This window comes from Pongo pygmaeus, chromosome 14 (genome assembly GCF_028885625.2).
Source record: "Pongo pygmaeus isolate AG05252 chromosome 14, NHGRI_mPonPyg2-v2.0_pri, whole genome shotgun sequence".
NCBI classification, from domain to species: Eukaryota; Metazoa; Chordata; class Mammalia; order Primates; family Hominidae; genus Pongo; species Pongo pygmaeus.
Genome location: NC_072387.2, coordinates 86,848,898 through 86,868,241, shown reverse-complemented (window position 1 = coordinate 86,868,241; position 19,344 = coordinate 86,848,898). Strand labels below are relative to the sequence as shown.

General features: G+C 39.1%; 1 protein-coding gene across 2 annotated transcripts in view; it reads right to left on the bottom strand.

Annotated features, from left to right (window-relative positions):
• Positions 1 to 7,974: 7,974 nt before the first annotated feature.
• The window catches only part of LOC129011726 (uncharacterized), a 36,302-nt gene continuing 24,932 nt past the window's right edge, over positions 7,975 to 19,344 (bottom strand). For both annotated transcript variants that reach the window (XM_054446896.2, XM_054446897.2), the window contains exon 3: positions 7,975 to 8,044. In XM_054446896.2, coding sequence (XP_054302871.2) covers positions 8,039 to 8,044 — 6 coding nt within the window. In that variant the 3' untranslated portion in view covers positions 7,975 to 8,038. The remainder of the gene's footprint in view (positions 8,045 to 19,344) is intronic.

Sequence of the window (19,344 nt, the reverse complement as noted above, 5' to 3'; positions counted from 1 at the left end):
GAAGCAGAGATTAGGACTTGGTTAATAGTTTGTTTAGTCATCATTTCTTTAGTTTATCAACTTTGCCCTGGCAGCACTCACTGGCCAGTACACATCGCTGGGGAGTTCTGATCTTCCCCGCCTGTGGCAAATGTAAGCAAGGAGCCAAGCAGAGTGTTGCAACCCTGTACTATTTAGAAGGAAGGCAAAAGGGGAATTGTTCCTTTCAGTGCCTAGTGGCTTTGGCTAGACCAAATTTAAGATCTCCCTTTTCTTTTAATTAGAAAAATTCTTGAGTGTCAGCCTCAGGAAAATGTATGAAGTGGACAAAATATTTTTGACCCTCCCAGGATCTCTTCTTTGCTTCCTCCCTTGCCCTGGTCCCTTTCCCAGCTCAGAGGCTGTCCCTGCATCACGCTTCCTGTGTCAAATCTTGCTGCTAAGGGTCTCCTCTCATTGGAAGTACAGGCTCCATTAATCCCCAGCTGACTAGAAAACATTCTGATCAGCAATTGTGCCATAATTGTTAGCAGCCTGAAGTGTTCCTCCTAAGGAATCCTGTCTTTTAACATTGAGTGAATGGAGACCTTTCCTTAGCCTCAAGAAATACAATTGAGCACCTATGATTCTCACCAAAAAGGCTTCTCAACCAGCAGGAGTCTTATTGTAAGTTTGACAATGGCCACCCCTCTGGAAATCCTGTCCACACTAACATAATATTCCCAGGAGTCAGACAAACAGCATCATAGCATGTAGAGATCAATCATGTACTAGGAGGTTCTCCCTGTTGACTTGCAAATGAGGAAGGTGTCAGAGGAAGGATGAAACTGTATCATGCAATGTGCTGATCCAGAGGGTTTTTTTTTCTGCAAATCCGGCTCCATTTTGGAAGACCCAACAAACATCCCAAAGATGTTTTATGCTCCTGTAAAGTTAATATTTCCTTGCTTGCAGAGATGTTCTTCTTTTGCCCTTGGAAAGCGCTGTAGCAGAATTTCACTGTATTATGAACAGCTCTGCCAAGAGTATATTTTTAGTCTCCTTTAGTGATTTCCATATATCTCTATACCAGTGTATCTCTAAACTGCATGTAATCTGTTAAATAACCACCAAATTATTTAACAGATAACATGCAGTTTTTTTAAACAAGTGATGCTAACTAGTTCTTTTTAATGCAAACTGTAAATGCTGTTGCTACACATAATATTATGCTGATCCAAGACATACTAGTTAATAGCAAATTTAATTTGGGAAATAATTTCTATGATATAAACAGTATCATCTTCCTTATAGTCTTTAGTGTAGCAATGGTTTATGTGACCTGAGGTTGACTGTCCAAGCCCTGTGAAGAAGTTCATTAATGGGATAGGGCTATTTAGGTGGATGGTTTGTCAATATGTCTAAAGTGTCATATACAGCAATCATTTTTATGACTACAAACACTAGAGAGGCTATTTTAAAATCACAACTAGGGAAAGATAAAAACATGGGCTGCAATCATTGTAGCTCTTGCCTGTCCTTTTAGGTCTATTCTTTTGTTGGTTGCTACTAGCAACAAGAAAATTCAGCTAAAGAAATTTTAATCAAATAGATTCTGCTCTGTACCTCACTGATCTTATATTCTGTTGCATTGAAAAGCAGAGGAATTCACTTGAAATCAATAATCTGAAATACAAATTCTTTTGGAAGGAAATATTAAACATCTTAAAGCAGCAATCATCAATCATGAAGATTATGTTGTTGGAGCCATGAAAAATCACCTCCATGGAGCTGATGACCATCTTTCTGCTCTGCAGCATGTGGAACTGTGAGATTTGCTTTTCTGCTCCTTCATAAACAGGGGCAGGAATGAAATGAAATACCCAGTACTCATCTCAGAAATTAATCTGAGCCTTCGCATTGCTAATTGTAATCCGGGAGGCTTTGATTATTTGAACATAAGGGAAATAAAAAGAACTTTGAAAAAAATCTTAATAAATAAATCTTAATCCCACAGTAATAAAATACTGTAACTGAGGCTGCTCTTAACTGAGCATTTACTATGCCAGGCATTGTGCTAGATGTTTATATATCTTAACTCACTAATTCTTCATGTGTCTGCAGATAGAAGAGTTTTTCTTTTTGTCTTCATGAGGAAACAGAAACCCAAAGAGGTTAAGTAATATGCCTAAAGTCAGACCACCAAAAAAATGGCAAAGGAGAGTGAGACCTGATTTTACACAACTTCAAAGGCCTTGCTATTAATTTTAATGGCAAAACCAGCAATTACTTTTGCACCAACCTATTATTTTTCACTCTGCCACACTGGTTCCCTGAAAACACAGAAAGCTATCAATCATTCACAGTATCTTGTATGATAGGGTCAAGGAGGGCCTCCTATTTTCTAGGCACTTTACATATATTATCTCCTCAAAAGCATACTGTGACCTTGTGAAGGAGGTATTTAGAATGTTAACATCCAAACCCATTAAGGGACTTTATGAAGATTATAGAAATGCGAGGTGGCAGAGCTGGCATTTGAAACCAGATCTGTCTTCTGACTCAAACACATGTCCTTCCTGCTCTCTTATCCCATCTCCCACAAAGTAGAGCCTTTAGATAATGCTGATATTGGTGGATTGAACAAAGATTGTCTTAGATGAGGCTTTTTTGTTGAATGTGGCTAGGTTTCAGAGGATAATATTTGACCTATGGCAGAGGTAAATCCACATACATCACAAATTACTGTATAACAAAGTTCTCCTATCTCTTCTAGTTTTTATTGGGGACCACAAATCTCCATTAATTTTTTAAAATTATATTTGGCATTTAAAAAAAAAAAGATAAAACATAATGGACCAAAAGAATGCTATGGTCAAATGGCGTAGGAATAAAATGCTATTGTTCGTTTGTACCCTATCTAAACTTTTACTGAGTCTCTTTGAATGTCACTTAAGAGGAAAAAAAACTAAACTAAAAATTCAAATTTAAATGGAAACTGACACCAAACAATTCATTGATCAAATTGCCATTTTCTGTAGACCAAATTGTAACTTTCTTTCTAGCTTTATTAAGGTATAATTTACAAATAAAAATTGTAACTAAGGTAAACAATGTGAAGTTTTGATGTGTATATATATATATATATATATATATAAAAATTGTGAAATGATTGCCACAATTAAGCCAATTAACATATCCCTCACCTCACATAGTTACCTTTGTGTGTGTGTGATGAGAACATTTAAGATTTACTCTCTTAGCAAATTTTAATTATATAATACAGTATTACTAGTCACCATGATATTTGTTAGATATCCACAATTTATTCATTGTGCATAACTGAAACTTTTTACCCTTTGACCAACATCTCTTTCATTCAACAAATTCATGGCATTTGAAAATTTCAACATTATGTTAAACCGACACAAAAACAAGTAAACCTCTCATCTAGACAATATTCACCCTGAGACCCTGTATTAAGAGCAAATGCAGACCTAAAACCAATGCATCTTGAATAGAGTCTACATGGATTAGTATATTGCTGGGAACCAAAGAAGGTAATGGCAGTGAGAAATCAAGTAGAGGTTCTTGTCAACAATGAATGGCAAAGAGAGACTGGAAGCATAGAAAGGTGGCGAGAGGACAGGCATGGTGGTTCACAGCTATAATCCCAACTCTTTGGGAGGCTGAGGTGGGAGAATCGCTTGAGGCCAGGAGTTTGAAAACAGCCTGAGCAACATAACAAGACCCATCTCTACAAAAAAAAAATTTTAAATCATCCAGGCATGGGGGCACACATCTTTAGTCCCAGCTACTTGGGAGGCTGAGATAGGAGGATTGCTTGAGCCTGAGAGTTTGAGGCTGCAGTGAGCTATGATTTTGCCACTCCCTGGGCAATACAGCAAGACCCTGTCTAAAAAAATACAAAGAGGAAGGAGGGAAGGAAGCAAAGAAGGAAGGAAGCATAGAACTTCCCTATTTTGAACAAATAAGATTATGCAAATATTTTCAATTTTGCAACACCATTTGTACGTAGACAGAAAGACAGTGTGAACAAGGCCCCTCACATGCCCCAGCGTTTTCTACAAAGACATGATGACATTGTCCAATGTTCTTTCCCCTCAGACCGGTGGTCCTCAAAGTTCACAACCCCAGTTCACTCAGCTTCTTTCCTGACCTTTGGCTTTGTTAAATTTCCCTATTGTTTTTCTTTAATTTTGTTGATTTCTGCTCTTGGCTTTATTTCCTTCTGTCCATGTATTTTCACTTCACTTCTCATTTTCTATCTTTTGAAAATGGAACCTTAAATCATTGACTGTAGACTTTACTTTTTGCCTCATATAAGGATTTAAAGATTTCAGTTTCCCTGTTAAGTACTGCCCTTTACTGCATCCCACAAATTTTGATATGTTATTATTCTATTATCATTCAGTTTGAAATATTTTCTAATTTGCCTGTTACTCTTTTGATCCACGGATGATTTAGAATTCTGTTGTTTAATTTCTAAAATTAGGAGTCTCCCTAGATATGTCATTGTTACTGATTCCTAATTTAATTCTGTTATGGTTGGAAAAGACACTCTGTATGATCTTAATTATTTCAAATTTACTGAAGCTCATATTATAGCCTAGCATAATAAAACTACTGTGTACATTTTTAAAGCATATATATTTTGTAGTTGTTGGGTACAGTGTTCTATAAGTACCGGTTATGCTATGACGGTTGATAGTGTTGCTCACATAATGTATGCCCTTACTGATTTCTTTATCTAGTTGTTCTATGGATTAGTGAGACAGTGGCATCAAAATCTCCAAATATGATTGTGGAATTGTTTGTGTTTATCTTTAATTCTCTCATTTTTGCTTCATGTACTTGGAAGCTCTGAAATTAGATGTATGAACATGTATAATTATTGTGATTTCCTGCTGAATTGATTCTTTTATCATTATGAAATATTCCTATTTATCTCCAATTATACTCTTTGTCTTGAAGTCTGTTTTATCTGACATTAATATAGTCATTCCAGCATTCTTATGCTGTTTGTATGGTACATCTTTCTAGGTCTTTATAGTTAAAGTGTATCTCTTGTAGACAATACATAATTCGGTCTTGCTTTTTAAAATCTGTTTTGACATTTTGTTTCTAACATTGTCTAGTACAACTTTCTGTGATAAAATGTTCTATGTCTGCAATATCCAATACTCTACCACTATCCACATGTGGCTGTTGAGTACTTAAAATGTGTTTAGTGTAACTTTAAAAATGCTTTTTTAGTTACTATATTTATATTTAATTAATTTAAATTCAAATCGCCACATGTGGCAGTGGCAGACTACATTTTTTAACATTTAACGTAATTGTTGATATGGTTGGATATAGGTGTGGTATAATGAAATATATATATATGTATATATATATATATATTTGGTCTTTTGCTCTGGTTCCTGGCATAGAGGTCCTAAAACTCTTGGAATTTTCTGAGTGACAAGTGTTTTTTATATGCTAGTGAGATGACTGAAGGAGAAAGGGGGCTGGTTGCTTAAAAAAAAAAAAAAAAAAAAACCTACTTGGTTAGAAGGCCAAAAATTTCAACCTCAGGGAGTGGAGAGGGGCTGGAGAGGGAGTTTGACCACGAATACCAATGATATAATCAATCGTGCCTACATAATGAAACTGATAAAAATCCCTAAACAACAGAGTTCACAGAGCTTCCAGTTGGTGAACACATCAGTGTTCTGGGAGAGAAGTTTTGTGTCACCACCACTACCCACCTGCCATACCTTGTCCTAGGCACCTTTTCCATTTGGATAGTCCTGAGCTGTATCCTTTATAATAAACCAGTAATCATCAGGAGTTCTGTTTCCTGAGTTCTGTGAGTCATTCTAGCAAACTATCAAACCTGAAGAAGAGGCTGTGGAAATGCTTAAGTTTGTAGATGACCAGGAAGAAATGTAGGTAGCCTAGGGACCCCATTTACAGCTGGTAACTGAAATGAGGGCAGTCTTGTGGGACTGAGCCCTTTAACTTATGGGATCTGAGGTTAATTCCCGATAGTGTCAGAACTGAATTATGTCTGGTTGGCATGGGAGACTGAGAATTGGTTGGTGTGGGAAAAGATCATACAATAGGTCTACTATTTTGATTATTTTCTGTTTTGTGTCCCTCTTGAATAATTGCTGTTGATCTATCTCCAGGTTGTCTGACACTTTCTTTTTATATAAGCTCTAACTCCACTGTATACTCCATTTCTCTACTCCATTATTTGGAATCATATTACTCACTGTTCAGTACTCAGTTTAGTGATTTTTGCTCTTCAAAGAACTTCCTGAATTCCCATAAATGGGTCTGACCATTTCCTTCTTTGCTTCCCTACTAGATCCTCTACAGTGATTTTTCCTGGTACTTCTAACTTTATTGTTAGGGGTCTTCCTCCTAATTGTTTATGTCATGTTCGTCTTTGATCTGTCCTCCTAACGCTGTGATCGATTCTTCTAATATTGTGATTGATTTCTTTTCTTAGGATCTTTTTTTTAAATCTCATTAGATCCACTAGAAGAAGACCATTTCCTAGAATAGAACTTTTTCCCTGCATGGACTGGACTGATGTTAATAATTCTTTTCTCCAAATTCACCTAACTGAAAAGTTATGAAAGTAGCCCCTCTCAGAAAAAAACCCCAACAACAGCACATCCTTTGTTAAGACAGTGCCTTGTTGCTATTAGACTGAATTCAAAACCACATCAATGGAAATAATTTAATCAACAAAAGGGATCCTGAATTCCAGCAAAGAAGAGTTTGTAGAATTCCCTCAGAATTTGTGAAATAGGCAGCAAAATATTTGGTATTCACTAGAAAGACAAAAGAACCTGTTGATATTTACTACACTTATTCCTAGGACAAATTTCCTAGCCCATCTGAGCATAGCAGGGTGTAGCAGAAAAAAACAAAGGCTCCAGAGTAAAGCAAATCTGGTTTTGAATCCCAGGTCTGATTCCTAGTGGTGTGACCTCCAAGATGTTCCTTACTCTCTTGTCGCTGCTTTCTCTATAAAATGTGAATAATGGTACTTAATATGTGTCATTGTTATAAGTATTTTAAAGTGTATATTTAAAGCACCCAGCAAGTTGTCTGCATTGAATGAATAGAAACAATGAATATTTTTATTTCTGTAATCATCATCATTATTATTTATAGTACACATCTAGCTAAGTGATAAGTTCCTTGGAAACAAGTTAGGGTATGTTAAGGCTGATTTTGGAGATGTCCCTGGCAATATATTCTGTTACGCCCAAATTCAAGTCTCCAAAGTTTTATTCATTACAACTATTCCTGGGGAATAAGTAAACCTGTGAGAAGGGAATTTCAGACCAAAAAAAACAAAAAACAAATTCTGTAGGACCACATCTTAACAACAGAAATTTGCTGGGCACTGGTGCTAATTGTTTTTTATGCATTATCTAACTTAATCTTTATAATTTTATAATCTTTAAGGTAGGGACTATTGCAAATGAAGAAAACAAAGCCTTTCAGAGGTTAAACAACTTGCCCAAATTCATACCGTAAAATGCAAAGCTTGGATTCAAAGTCTTATCTCTGAAACCCTCGCCCATTAATTTCCACTCAGTCCTGTTGTCCAGATGATCCAAACCCCCTGTGTTTCAGTCATCCTGGCAGCTCACCTGGCCAATTCAATGTTTGCACCTGCTTAACCACGAAGCCAACATGACCCAGAAAATAATGACATTAGGAAATCATATCTTTTAAAGGTGCTACAAATGAAAATGTCTAATAAGGCAGGGAGCAACCAATATTGGTGGGCATTTGCAGTTCTGAATAGGACTCACTTTTCTTCCTAACACTTTGCTGTTTTTCACCAACACTCACAAGTGTTGGCCTGTTGGCTTTTTCCCTGCTCCCACCCGTGTTTACCAATGGAGAGAGCAGAGCTGGCTTCTATCTGCAGACCTCGCCCACACAACAGAGTCAGTCATCCTCAGAGCCAGCAAACGGACAGGTTCTCTGCTTTGTCATCAGAATTCTTTCCATTTTGTTGCTCCAGGTTAATGAGTGAGAAACTTCAGGCCTAGAAGGAACAACAACAAATATTGAGATTCATTGCAGAGATCATATTTTTAAATGCATTTGAGGACAAGAAGCCAATGTTCTAATGTGAGGATTTGTGAACTGAATTGAAACATTCTCTTTCACTAAAAATGACTAAAATTTTTTTGAAAATGGTTTTGTGGTCCTTATTAAAAATAAATAAAAATGCTAAAAGGCATGCTGTAGCAGAGCTATGATTGAGGCAAAAAGGTTTCTAATTGGGCTTTTGTTTTAAGAAAGGTACGCTGATTTAATTCCTAAATTTTTGGAGTGTGTGTGTGTCTAAGTGACATGTAATGGAGATTTAAGATTTAAGTTTAATAAACTCTTCCTGGGAAATTATTATGATGATAATTATTTGCAATTAGTCAAAGCTATTCAGAGAGTCACTAAGTCCAACAGAATTCCTTCATCTCTTGATATGAATCAGGTTGCCTCTAAATTCCCACTTGGCGCAGAAAAGCAACATATGTATGTATGCATATGTGTGTGTTTGTATGTGTGTGTTTGTATGTTTATGTGTTTGTGTTTGTGTTTGCATGTGTGTGTGTGTATGTTTTTGTGTGCGTTCACGTGTATACATTCCTGCAGGTATCTGAAAGAGAAAGGCAATTCACATTTTTTAGACTTTGGGTTTAGCTAATTTTTTTTCTTTTTTTTTTAAGAAGGAGTCTTGCTCTTGTTACCCAGGATGAAGTGCAATGATACGATTTCTGCTCACTGCAACCTCCGCCTCCTGGTTTTTCTAGTGACACACCTTACACAAACTGAGAAGTATGACACAAGAAAGCCACTAGACAAATTTATAGAATGTTCCAAAAACTAAAATCTACAGAATCAGAGCTCAAATTTTTTTTTTTTTTTGGTTTCCAAAATTTAAAAAGATTTATTTATAGCTTACCATATAAAGAAGAAAGGAACTAACCTATCTAACATACTCTCCTTGAAAAATAAAGACTGACATGGATGTTGAATATGGTATAAATCAATAGAATGCAAACATTTTATATCTTTTTAAGCTGGCAGAACTGGTACTGTCTTGATTAAGAAAGACAAGAGGACATTTGCCATCACTCTACAAAAAAAAAATCGAAGAGAAGATGAGGTAAACCAGATTACCATATACAGTTGTATATTTGTGCACTGCTTAAACATGCCTGACCAAAAGGTCAAATGAGGTTGGAAATGTAAGTTCTAGTTGCCTAGCTGGACTCTATGGGTCTCTAGTGTGGATAAGCCAAATCAGAGAGAGTATACCTGACCAGTGTGTGTCTTCTCCTAATTTATCCACCCAGGGAGAGCGCTTTTTCTAAGGCCCTGTAGAGGCTGGCTGTGGCCTGATGAAAAGATCACATTCCTCATGACATGCATTTTCTTTGTTTAAATGTAAACTTTTTTTTTTTTTTTTTTTTTTTGAGACAGAGTCTCGCTCTGTCGCCCAGGCTGGAGTGCAGTGGGGCGATCTCAGCTCACTGCAAGCTCCGCCTCCCGGCTTCACGCCATTCTCCTGCCTCAGCCTCCCGAGTAGCTGGGACTACAGGCGCCTGCCACCAGGCCCGGCTAATTTTTTTGGTATTTTTAGTAAAGACGGGGTTTCACCGTGTTAGCCAGGATGGTCTCGATCTCCTGACCTCGTGATCCACCCGCCTCGGCCTCCCAATCTTAGGCTTAATTTCTTACATGCTTCATTCATTCAGCAATTATTTATTGAGTCCTTTGGCTATGCCAAACACTGATGCAATCAGAAACAAAACATAGTGCCTGACCACAAAGAGATTTTAGTCTGAGGACCAGGGAGCCTGTCACCAGATGAAATTATCTTTCACTCTTCATGGGGCTCTGTTCCTAAAATTATTGGGACTATCAAAATTACCAGGACTATCAAAACTAAACCTGGCAAAATTAAGATCTGGTAGAAAATAAGAGGTTTGGAGAGATCTCGTTTCCACAACAGAGCAGATTCTCGCGTGTTAAAAACCTGCTCCAACAGTGAACATTTCTCTTGATGAATTTTATTAAATTATTTAGAAAACATTGTTGCATCGCTGGGATCTGGGAAATTATAGAATTTCCTACCAATTCCACAATTTGTGGACTCTAGAATTAGTTTCCCTAAGTCTAATACAAACTCTACCTTTTATTAATATATGACCTACGGCAGGTTCTGTGCCTCAATTTCTCATCTGTTAGATATGGATTATAATAATATAGTGCTTTTACCTTATGAAATTCTTATGATTAAATGAAATAAATCACAAAAAGTGACATACATGAATACATATTCTCTATTTTCTGCATTTTTTTTAAGTTGCAAATCTCACATTGCTGCTAAGTTTGAATGTAATGGCTTTAGGTTGTTTGGGGTTTGTCATTGTTTTGTTTTTGCAATTAGACTCTCCCTTGGTTTATTTTCACATTGTCAAAGTTCTCAAAAAATTTGTCTTTGCCTCTTGAGTCTCTCACAGCCTCTCAGGTATCCTTAAGTTGAGGGCTGATTTTCTGAATCTGAAAAGTACAGAGTAATATTTTACAAATATTTGTTCTGAAGTCAGACAGTCCTGAGTTTAAACTTGCCTCTGCTGCTCCTCAATTCTAATGCCTCTGACGTCAGAGTCAGTCTTACAATGTGCATATATAAGGTCATGTTTCCTTCTTTCCCTGTAAACCTGTTGTTAAACCTATAATGTTTTGGTTGTTGTTTTGAATTTTTGGTGGGTTTTTGCCTTGTTTTGTTTTATTCTGACGATCTTCATATCTAGGAAACAAATTATTTCTGTTTAAATAAACAATTTATTTAAACTCTGTAAGTCACTGTTTCTTCATTTACAAACCTATGTTACACATAAACTTATTTCTTAAAGTTGATATAAAGAATAAGTGAAATAATGCATATACAATGCTTGGCATAGTGCCAGGCGTGTAGTAAATGATTTATACATGTTAGTCATTAATAATTTGTATCTGCATTTTGCATTTAGATGTTGAAATATAGTTAGATCCCCTTTCTCTACAGTAAACCATAAACTGGGCCCCATAAGGGTCTCTGGTTGGAGGAGTCATTATCACTACTCTTTTTAAAGGGAAATGCATTAGAATATCACAGATCTTAAATGTTGGGTGTTTATGTATAAGTGGGGGATTGGCTATAGTATGGTGGCTATTTTGACAGGCTGAGTGTACAGACCAAAGAAAATTCACAGATTAGCCCTCTGGAAATGATCTGTGGAAAGCATCCTTGGGGAAGTCCCTTAGTCTATTTGTGTTGCTATAAAGGAATACAGAAGGCTGGGTAATTTGTAAAGAAAATAGGTTTAGTTGGCTCCCCATTCTGCTGGCTAGAAGAGTGGGCATCTGGTGAAAGCCTCAGGCTGTGTCCTCTCATGGCAGGAGGTGAAAGGGAGCTGGTGTGTGCAGAGATCACATGGTAAAAGAGGAAGCAAGAGAGCGAATGGGGAAGGGCCAGGCTCTTCTCAACAATCAGCTCCCACTGGAACTAACAGAACAAGAACTCATTATCATAAGAATGTCACCAAGTCAAGAGGGATCCATCCCCACGACCAAAACACATTAGGCCCCACCTCCAACATCTGGGATCAAATTTCAACATGAGGTTTGGTGGTACAAATATCCAAACTCTAGCAGGAGGTGACCTCTAGACTGAAACCTGGAGGACATGCAGGAGCTAGCCAGGTAAGCAAAGAGGAAGGAAATCTACAAGCAAGGGAACAAGATGCACCAGGTCCTCAAGGTGAGAAAGAACTTGGTGTGTTAGAGAGACCAATCAGTGTGATTAAATTATGATTTGCCATATTTATAGAGTATTGCATATTTGACCATAAGTAATGAAAGAACATCTTTTAAGCTTAGGGGAATTGTTCCTAAAATACAGGCCTTTAGATTCTTAAATAACTCAGAAATCAATTTAAACCCTTTCTTTTTTGAGATAAGAAAACCAAAGCCCAGAAATGAATGAAAGGGAAGGGGGGAGATAGAGAGACGGTAGCTAACATAATGGGCATCTATTATGGTCAGGCAAGTGACATCATACACTGTTGATGCTCAGAAAATGATATCCCAAAGAGAAGGCCTCAGAAGCAGCTCACTCTGATTTTCTCCTACTGTCCTGTTTCTGGCCCCTCATTCTTCCCTGAGGCAAGCCATAGAAGCTAGAATCCCTCTTCCCCAAGATAGATCATAGAAATCAGAACCTGTTTCCCCCAAACAGTCATGAAACCTAAAAATCTTACTCTACCTTTCCCTCTACCTTTCTGTGTAAAAATTGGTTATAAAAGAATTATCTGACCTACCTGATTTGATTGTAGGTCATAAAACTTCCACTCCAGAGAGTGTCCTGCCTCATATCCAGAGGGAAGGAATGCTGCACAGGGACGCCAAGAAGAATCTGAACAAACAGGTCTTCCTGAGTTTCCCCACTCAGTCCATTAGCAGGGGAACATATCCTTTTTGTCCAATCCTATTTCTATTTGGCTATCCATAATATGTTGAACCTAAGCATAAAAATGGACAGTTTCCCCTGTATCTGTGGGTCTTCGTTCTGAAGGCTCCTGTATCATATCCAAACTCTGATCAAATAAATTTGTATGTTTTTTCTCCCATTAATCTGTCTTTTGTCAGTGGTTTGCAGTGAATCTTCAGAGGGTAAAAGGGAAGTTTTCCCTTTGCCCCTACAACATACCTAATAGAAGAGGAGACTGTGAAATAGACATGTTCAATAACTCACTCAAAGCCATAGCTTTAGTAAGAGTAGAGCGAGAATTCAAATCCAGATTTGCAGTTCTCAGAGTCTAAGACTGTTTTTGTTAGACCCTGTGGAACTTGCCTGAGTTCATCCACATGTGAACTTATCTCCACAATGGTGTTGAAATTGTTCGTATGTTCATTTCTGTACTTGTCTGTGAGCTTCTTGGCAGTCTTTTTCTATTTGCAAGCACAGCTCCTGGAAGATGGATAAATTCAACGAGATAGTGGACGAATGGATGGAAGGATGGATGGATGGATGGACGGACGGACAGACGGATGGATGGATGGATGGATGGATGGATGGATGGATGGATGGATGGATAGATGAATGGATGGATGGATATTTGAGAAAATAGTTGAAGGAATTTTTCTGAAGTTCTATTTAATTACCTTTCAAAGGTATTGTGATACTCTTAAGCGTATTTTTAAATCAATTAGTCACCTGCATTTCAAAAATTAATAAGCAATCTTCCATAATTTTAAAAACAAAAAATATAAAACTGAATGGTTCTAAATCCAGGAGTAGAAGTCCTTTCTACATAGTGAGTTCCTTGCAGACACAGCATGTAGCCAATTTGTTCTTTTGTCCCTTATATCTGGCCTGTGAGCATATTTGTCTGTATATAACGAAAGTCTAATCAATCAACAGTTCTGGTTAGAGTAATTTATGACTGGCCCTTTAAATGATATAAATTAAATCCACTTCTGAAAATAATATTTTTCTAGTGGACACATAATTCTAGCCTCATCCTAAGAGGGGGCTAGAGCTAATATTTTACCACAAAAAGAATCTTCATTTATTGGAGAAATATCTAGCCACTGATATATACAGGCATCAGCTAGTCAGAACAGATGTGATGGCTCACCAAAAAAATGCCTCAATACATCGGAACAGATATCCATATAAATAACCAGTCCAATCCACTCTATATGGCATAAATATCAGCCCTGCTCACAGGTCCTTGGAAATGAGAAGCAGAGACATGGTTCATGTGGAGCAGAGAAAAATAGATCAAAGGAAAGAGAATCATAGAACTAGGCTACAATAGAGGACTTAGTTCTAGGAACAGAATAAAGTACAGTTTATAGAATTTAACCACAAAATCCATATCAGTCTTCTAGCAAGGCACAAGGGTTACTAAGAATATGGAGCATGGATCAGTTTGCATATTTGGTGCTGAATAATCTGAGTATTGACTTAGAAGTCCTGACAAATGATGGAATTGGTCCAGTGGCTTTCAGAACAAAATAGAACCTCTAGGTGGAGGTTCTAGCTGATTCAGCTGTGGAAAAACAAGAAAACCACTTCTGACCTTGAAAAGAATATCATGTGTTAGCAGCGCTATCTCCCTTTCTTTTTTCCCTCTGTTTCTTTCTTTTCGGTCTGAATTAGCTAGAGTCAGTTTCTGTTGCTTGCAACCAGAGAATAACTAATATATCAAATACTTTGCCTTGTTCTTGACACATTTCTATTAATCCGATCTAATCTCATTAGCTCTTTGAACAACACACTGCTTATTCATTAGTCACTTCTGCAGATGTTCATGTAATTTTGAGGTCTTGTTCTAAAATAATTTAATGCAAGATTAATGGAGAAAACATAGCAAGATTTGACAATATAAGTAATGGACTTTTCCCCCATGGATTTATAGTGAAGAAGCTATTGTTGGTTATTGATCACTGCTAAGTTCCAAGGCTCTGTCTCCCACACAGCCCCGTCCCTTAGTTCATGCTGCTTTTTCTCCCTGAAATGCCCTTTCTAATACCTCCACCTGTAGAAAACATACTTATCCTTAAAAGACTGATTTAAATATCAGGTCTGCAAAGTCTTCCCTATTTGTCAAGATAGAACTAATCACTCCACATCTGTGATTCCTGGCAACACCACTGCTGTTGGAACAGTGCCTTGGACTGCAGGTAACTGAGCTTCTCAGAGGATTCATCTTGGGTTGCCCAGAGCTACAGCAAATATTAAAAGTTATATTTTATGACTCATTGGTATAAGGATGAATATGTTAATATTATATATTAAAACGTTTACTCCTACCTAAAAGTTCACTTTTTTCTTCCAATTTCAAAAGAAATTAAAACATTTTTATGGACATTTAAAGGTATAGTGGACCCTTGGCCCTGTGCCTGCTACATCTAGTGGGTAGGTTATCCCTGCCTGCATGTGCCCTGACTTAGACATTTTTCTCACTTATTAGTCCACAGCTTAAAGGGGCTACTCTGCAGAGGGACAAAATTGGTTCCCATCTGGTGATGAGACAAACTTAGCATAAGGATCAAGCGATTCAGCTGCCAGGGGATTCTCCTAAAGGAAGTTTGAGTTTATCCCCACCAAAAGCATGTTGAAATTTGATCCCCATTGTGTTGATATTGGGTGGTGGGGCCTAGTGGGAGCTGTTTGGGTCAGTGGGGCAGATCCCTCATGAATGATTTGGTGTCATTTTCGAGGTAGTGAGTGAGTTCTTGCACAGGCAAGATTGGATTAGTTTTCAGGGAAATGGATTCGTTCTTATGAGAGTGCATTTTTATAAAGCGAGGATGCCCCTCAGGTTTTGTTTCTTCATACATGTCCACCTCCCCTTTGATCTTTTCCACCATGTTATGACACAGCACAAACGCCCTCACCAGAAGCCAGGACTATGCCCTTAAGCTTCCCAGCCTGCAGAACTGTGAGCTAAATAAACCTCTTTCCCTTATAAATTTTCCAGTCTCAGGTATTTGGTTAAAGCAACACAAAATGGATGAACACAGAGGTTTATATTTTTCCTAATTGAATTATTTCAAGTATATAATGATCCTTTTTTTAAATAAAAATTCTAAACCTATTGAAAGTTTGCTAATTCAAACTTTAAAAAAGAAATTTCTAGATAAAATCAGGGCCACTATGGGCATTAGCAGTCATTTGTTTTATTTAGGGAAACATCAATTTAGAACAAAATTTTAGTTAATACAAAATAAAATATCCTTTGCATGATGCTTTACAATTTACTAAGCACTTTCACATATATTATTTATATGATCTGCACACCAAATCTGAGATATTGTTGTCATTTGTTTTTCATTTGACAGTCAAGAAAAACAAGCCTCAAACAGATTAAGTGACTTGCCCAAGGTCACACAACAGGTAGTACAGCCTGGGAGTCATGCCCAGTTCTTCTAATTCCAGAACCTCATACTCTTTTCACTATATCATGCTGCCTGTAGAAAAAAAGCATCTATGTAAACACATGCATAAAAAGGATGAGCTCATAATCTAAGTAGGTTGATGCTCTGTTAGAAAACCTAGTGGCATTTTGTGGATATATAATTGTGTTGTGTGTTTAGTTCTAAAACATTTTAATAAGAGGTTGGCTGACAAAATTTATTTTTAATGAGAGTCAAAACTAACCAAATGATATTTTTTATTTATGCAAAATTCTATAGATCATGAACTTTGGTTGAAATTATGACAAACATATCAGAAATACATAGATAGGTGTATATCTTTTTAATTTCAAGTTCCAAGTCTTTGCTGTTTAGGTTGTTACTGTCCCTCTTCTTTCTTTCTCTTCCTGGCCTCTCAAGCCCACCCTTTTCAGGTATACAGGCTACAGCAAACTTGACTTTGAGAGTGTTTTCTTTCATCAACTCTTGTGCTCCTGAAAGGCATTATTTCTCCACAAAAGAAAGAAATGAAAGGGAGGAAATGGCATTGAACAAATCCGGTCATGAAAAAGGCAAAATTATTTACAGCATGAAGACTATATCATACTTTTTTTAATAGAAGCTTATTAAAATTAGCCAGCATGGGCTGCCCCATCTGGGAAGGGAGGAGCACCTCTGCCCGGCCGCCACACCGTCTGGGAAGTGAGGAGCGCCTCTGCCTGGCTGCCCCATCTGGGAACGGAGGAGCACCTCTGCCCGGCCGCCACACCGTCTGGGAAGTGAGGAGCGCCTCTGCCTGGCTGCCCCATCTGGGAAGGGAGGAGCACCTCTGCCCAGCCGCCACACCGTCTGGGAAGTGAGGAGCGCCTCTGCCTGGTCGCCCCGTCTAGGAGGTGAGGAGCTCCTCTGCCCGGCCGCCCAGTCTGGGAAGTGAGGAGCGCCTCTGCCCGGCCGCCCTGTCTGGGAGGTGAGGAGCGCCTCTGCCTGGCCGCCACCCCATCTGGGAGGAAGTGAGGAGCGTCTCTGCCCGGCCGCCCCGTCTGGGAAGTGAGGAGCGCCTCTGCCCGGCCGCCCCCTCTGGGAAGTGAGGAGCGCCTCTGCTCGGCCGCCCCAGTGAGGAGCGCCTCTGATCGGCCGCCCCGTCAGGGAAGTGAGGAGCGCCTCTGCCCGGCCGCCCCGTCTGGGAGGTGAGGAGCGCCTCTGCCCGGCTGCCACCCGGTCTGGGAGGAACTGAGGAGCGCCTCTGCCCGGGCGGCCCCGTCTGGGAAGCGAGGAGCGCCTCTGCCCGGGCGGCCCCGTCGGGGAAGTGAGGAGCGCCTCTGCCCGGCCGCCCTGTCTGGGAGGTGAGGAGCGCCTCTGCCCGGCTGCCCTGTCTGGGAGGTGTACCCAACAGCTCCGAAGAGACAGCGACCATCGGGAGCGGGCCATGAGGACGATGGCGGTTTTGTTGAAGAGAAGGGGAGGAAGTGTGGGGAAAGGAAGGAGAGATCAGATTGTTGCTGTGTCTGTGTAGAAAGGGGTGGGCATAGGAGACTCCATTTTGTTCTGACTAGGAGAAATTCTTCTGCCTTGGGATGCTGTTGATCTATGGCCTTTCCCCCAGCCCCCTGCTCTCTGAAACATGTGCTGTGTCAACTCAGGGTTAAATGGATTAAGGGTGGTGCAAGATGTGCTTTGTTAAACAGATGCTTGAAGGCAGCATGCTCTTTAAGAGTCATCACCACTCCCTAATCTCAAGTACTCAGGGGCACAAACACTGCAGAAGGCCGCAGGGTCCTCTGCCTAGGAAAACCAGAGACCTTTGTTCATGTGTTTATCTCCTGACCTTCTCTCCACTATTATCCTATGACCCTGCCATATCCCCCTCTCCGAGAAACACCCAAGAATGATCAATAAATACTTCAGAAATTTAAAAAAAAAAAAAAAAAAAAAAAATTAGCCAGCATGGATCTTTACTCTTCACAGGAAAGTTGGGCAAACTAAAGAATGAGGCTTCAGAGACTTCAAAAGGATGTGTGACTCAACATCCTACAATAGACAAATTGACTATGTCAAGTATAAATGTGACTGTAGGTGTCACTGTTCTAGGAGCTAGTCTGAACAGAAATTATATTAAGCTAAGTCTGCAAGATCAGAATGTCAATAATGGAATACTTTAATGTACACATTTCACCTCAGTTCAATTTCATTTTGATTACCCACAGGAAGGTTGGTGAGTAGTTATAAGATTTTTCTGGAATGTATTTCCAGTTTAAAAATATGTATTATTTGGGGGTCCGTCCCAAGATGGCCAAATAAGAACAGCTCCAGTCTGCAGCTCCCAGCGTGATCGATGCAGAAGATGGATGATTTCTGCATTTCCAGCTGAGCTCAGAAGAGAGCAGTGGTTCTCCTAGCATGGTGTTTGAGCTCTGAGAATGGACAGACTGCCTTCTCAAGTGGGTACCTGAGCCCCATGTAGCCTAACTCGGAGACACCTCCCAGTAGGGGGCAACTGACACCTCATACAGCCGGGTGCCCCTCTGAGACGTAGCTTCCAGAGGAAGGATCAGGCAGCAATATTTGCTGTTCTGCAATATTTGCTGTTCTGCAGCCTCCACTGGTGATACCCAGGAAAACAGGGTCTGGAGTGGACCTCCAGCAAAATCCAACAGAACTGCAGCTGAGGGACCTGACTATTAGAAGGAAAACTAACAAACAGAAAGGAATAGCATCAACATCAACAAAAAGGACAACCACACCAAAACCCCATCTGTAGGTTACCATCATCAAAGACCAAAGGTAAATAAAACCACAAAGATGTGGAGAAACCAGAGCAGAAAACTTAAAATTCTAAAAACCAGAGCGCCCCTTCTCCTCCAAAGGATCGCAGCTCCTCACCAGTAATGGAACAAAGCAGGACAGAGAATGACTTTGATGAGTTGACAGAAGTAGGCTTCAGAAAGTCAGTAATAACAAACTTCTCCGAGCTAAAGGGTGATGTTCGAACTCATCACGAGGAAGCTAAAAACCTTGAAAAAAGATCAGACAAATGGCTAACTAGAATGAACAGTGTAGAGAAGACCTTAAATGACCTGATGGAGCTGAAAACCATGGTACAAGAACTACATGGTGCATGCACAAGTTTCAGTAGCCGATTTGATTAAGTGGAAGAAAGGGTATCGGTGATTGAAGATCAAATGAATGAAATGAAGCAAGAAGAGAAGTTTAGAGAAAAAAGAGTAAAAAGAAACAAACAAAGCCTCCAAGAAATATGGGACTATGTGAAAAGACCAAATCTATGTTTGATCGGTGTACCTGAAAGTGACGGGGAGAATGGAACCAAGCTGGAAAACACTCTTCAGGGTATTATCCAGGAGAACTTCC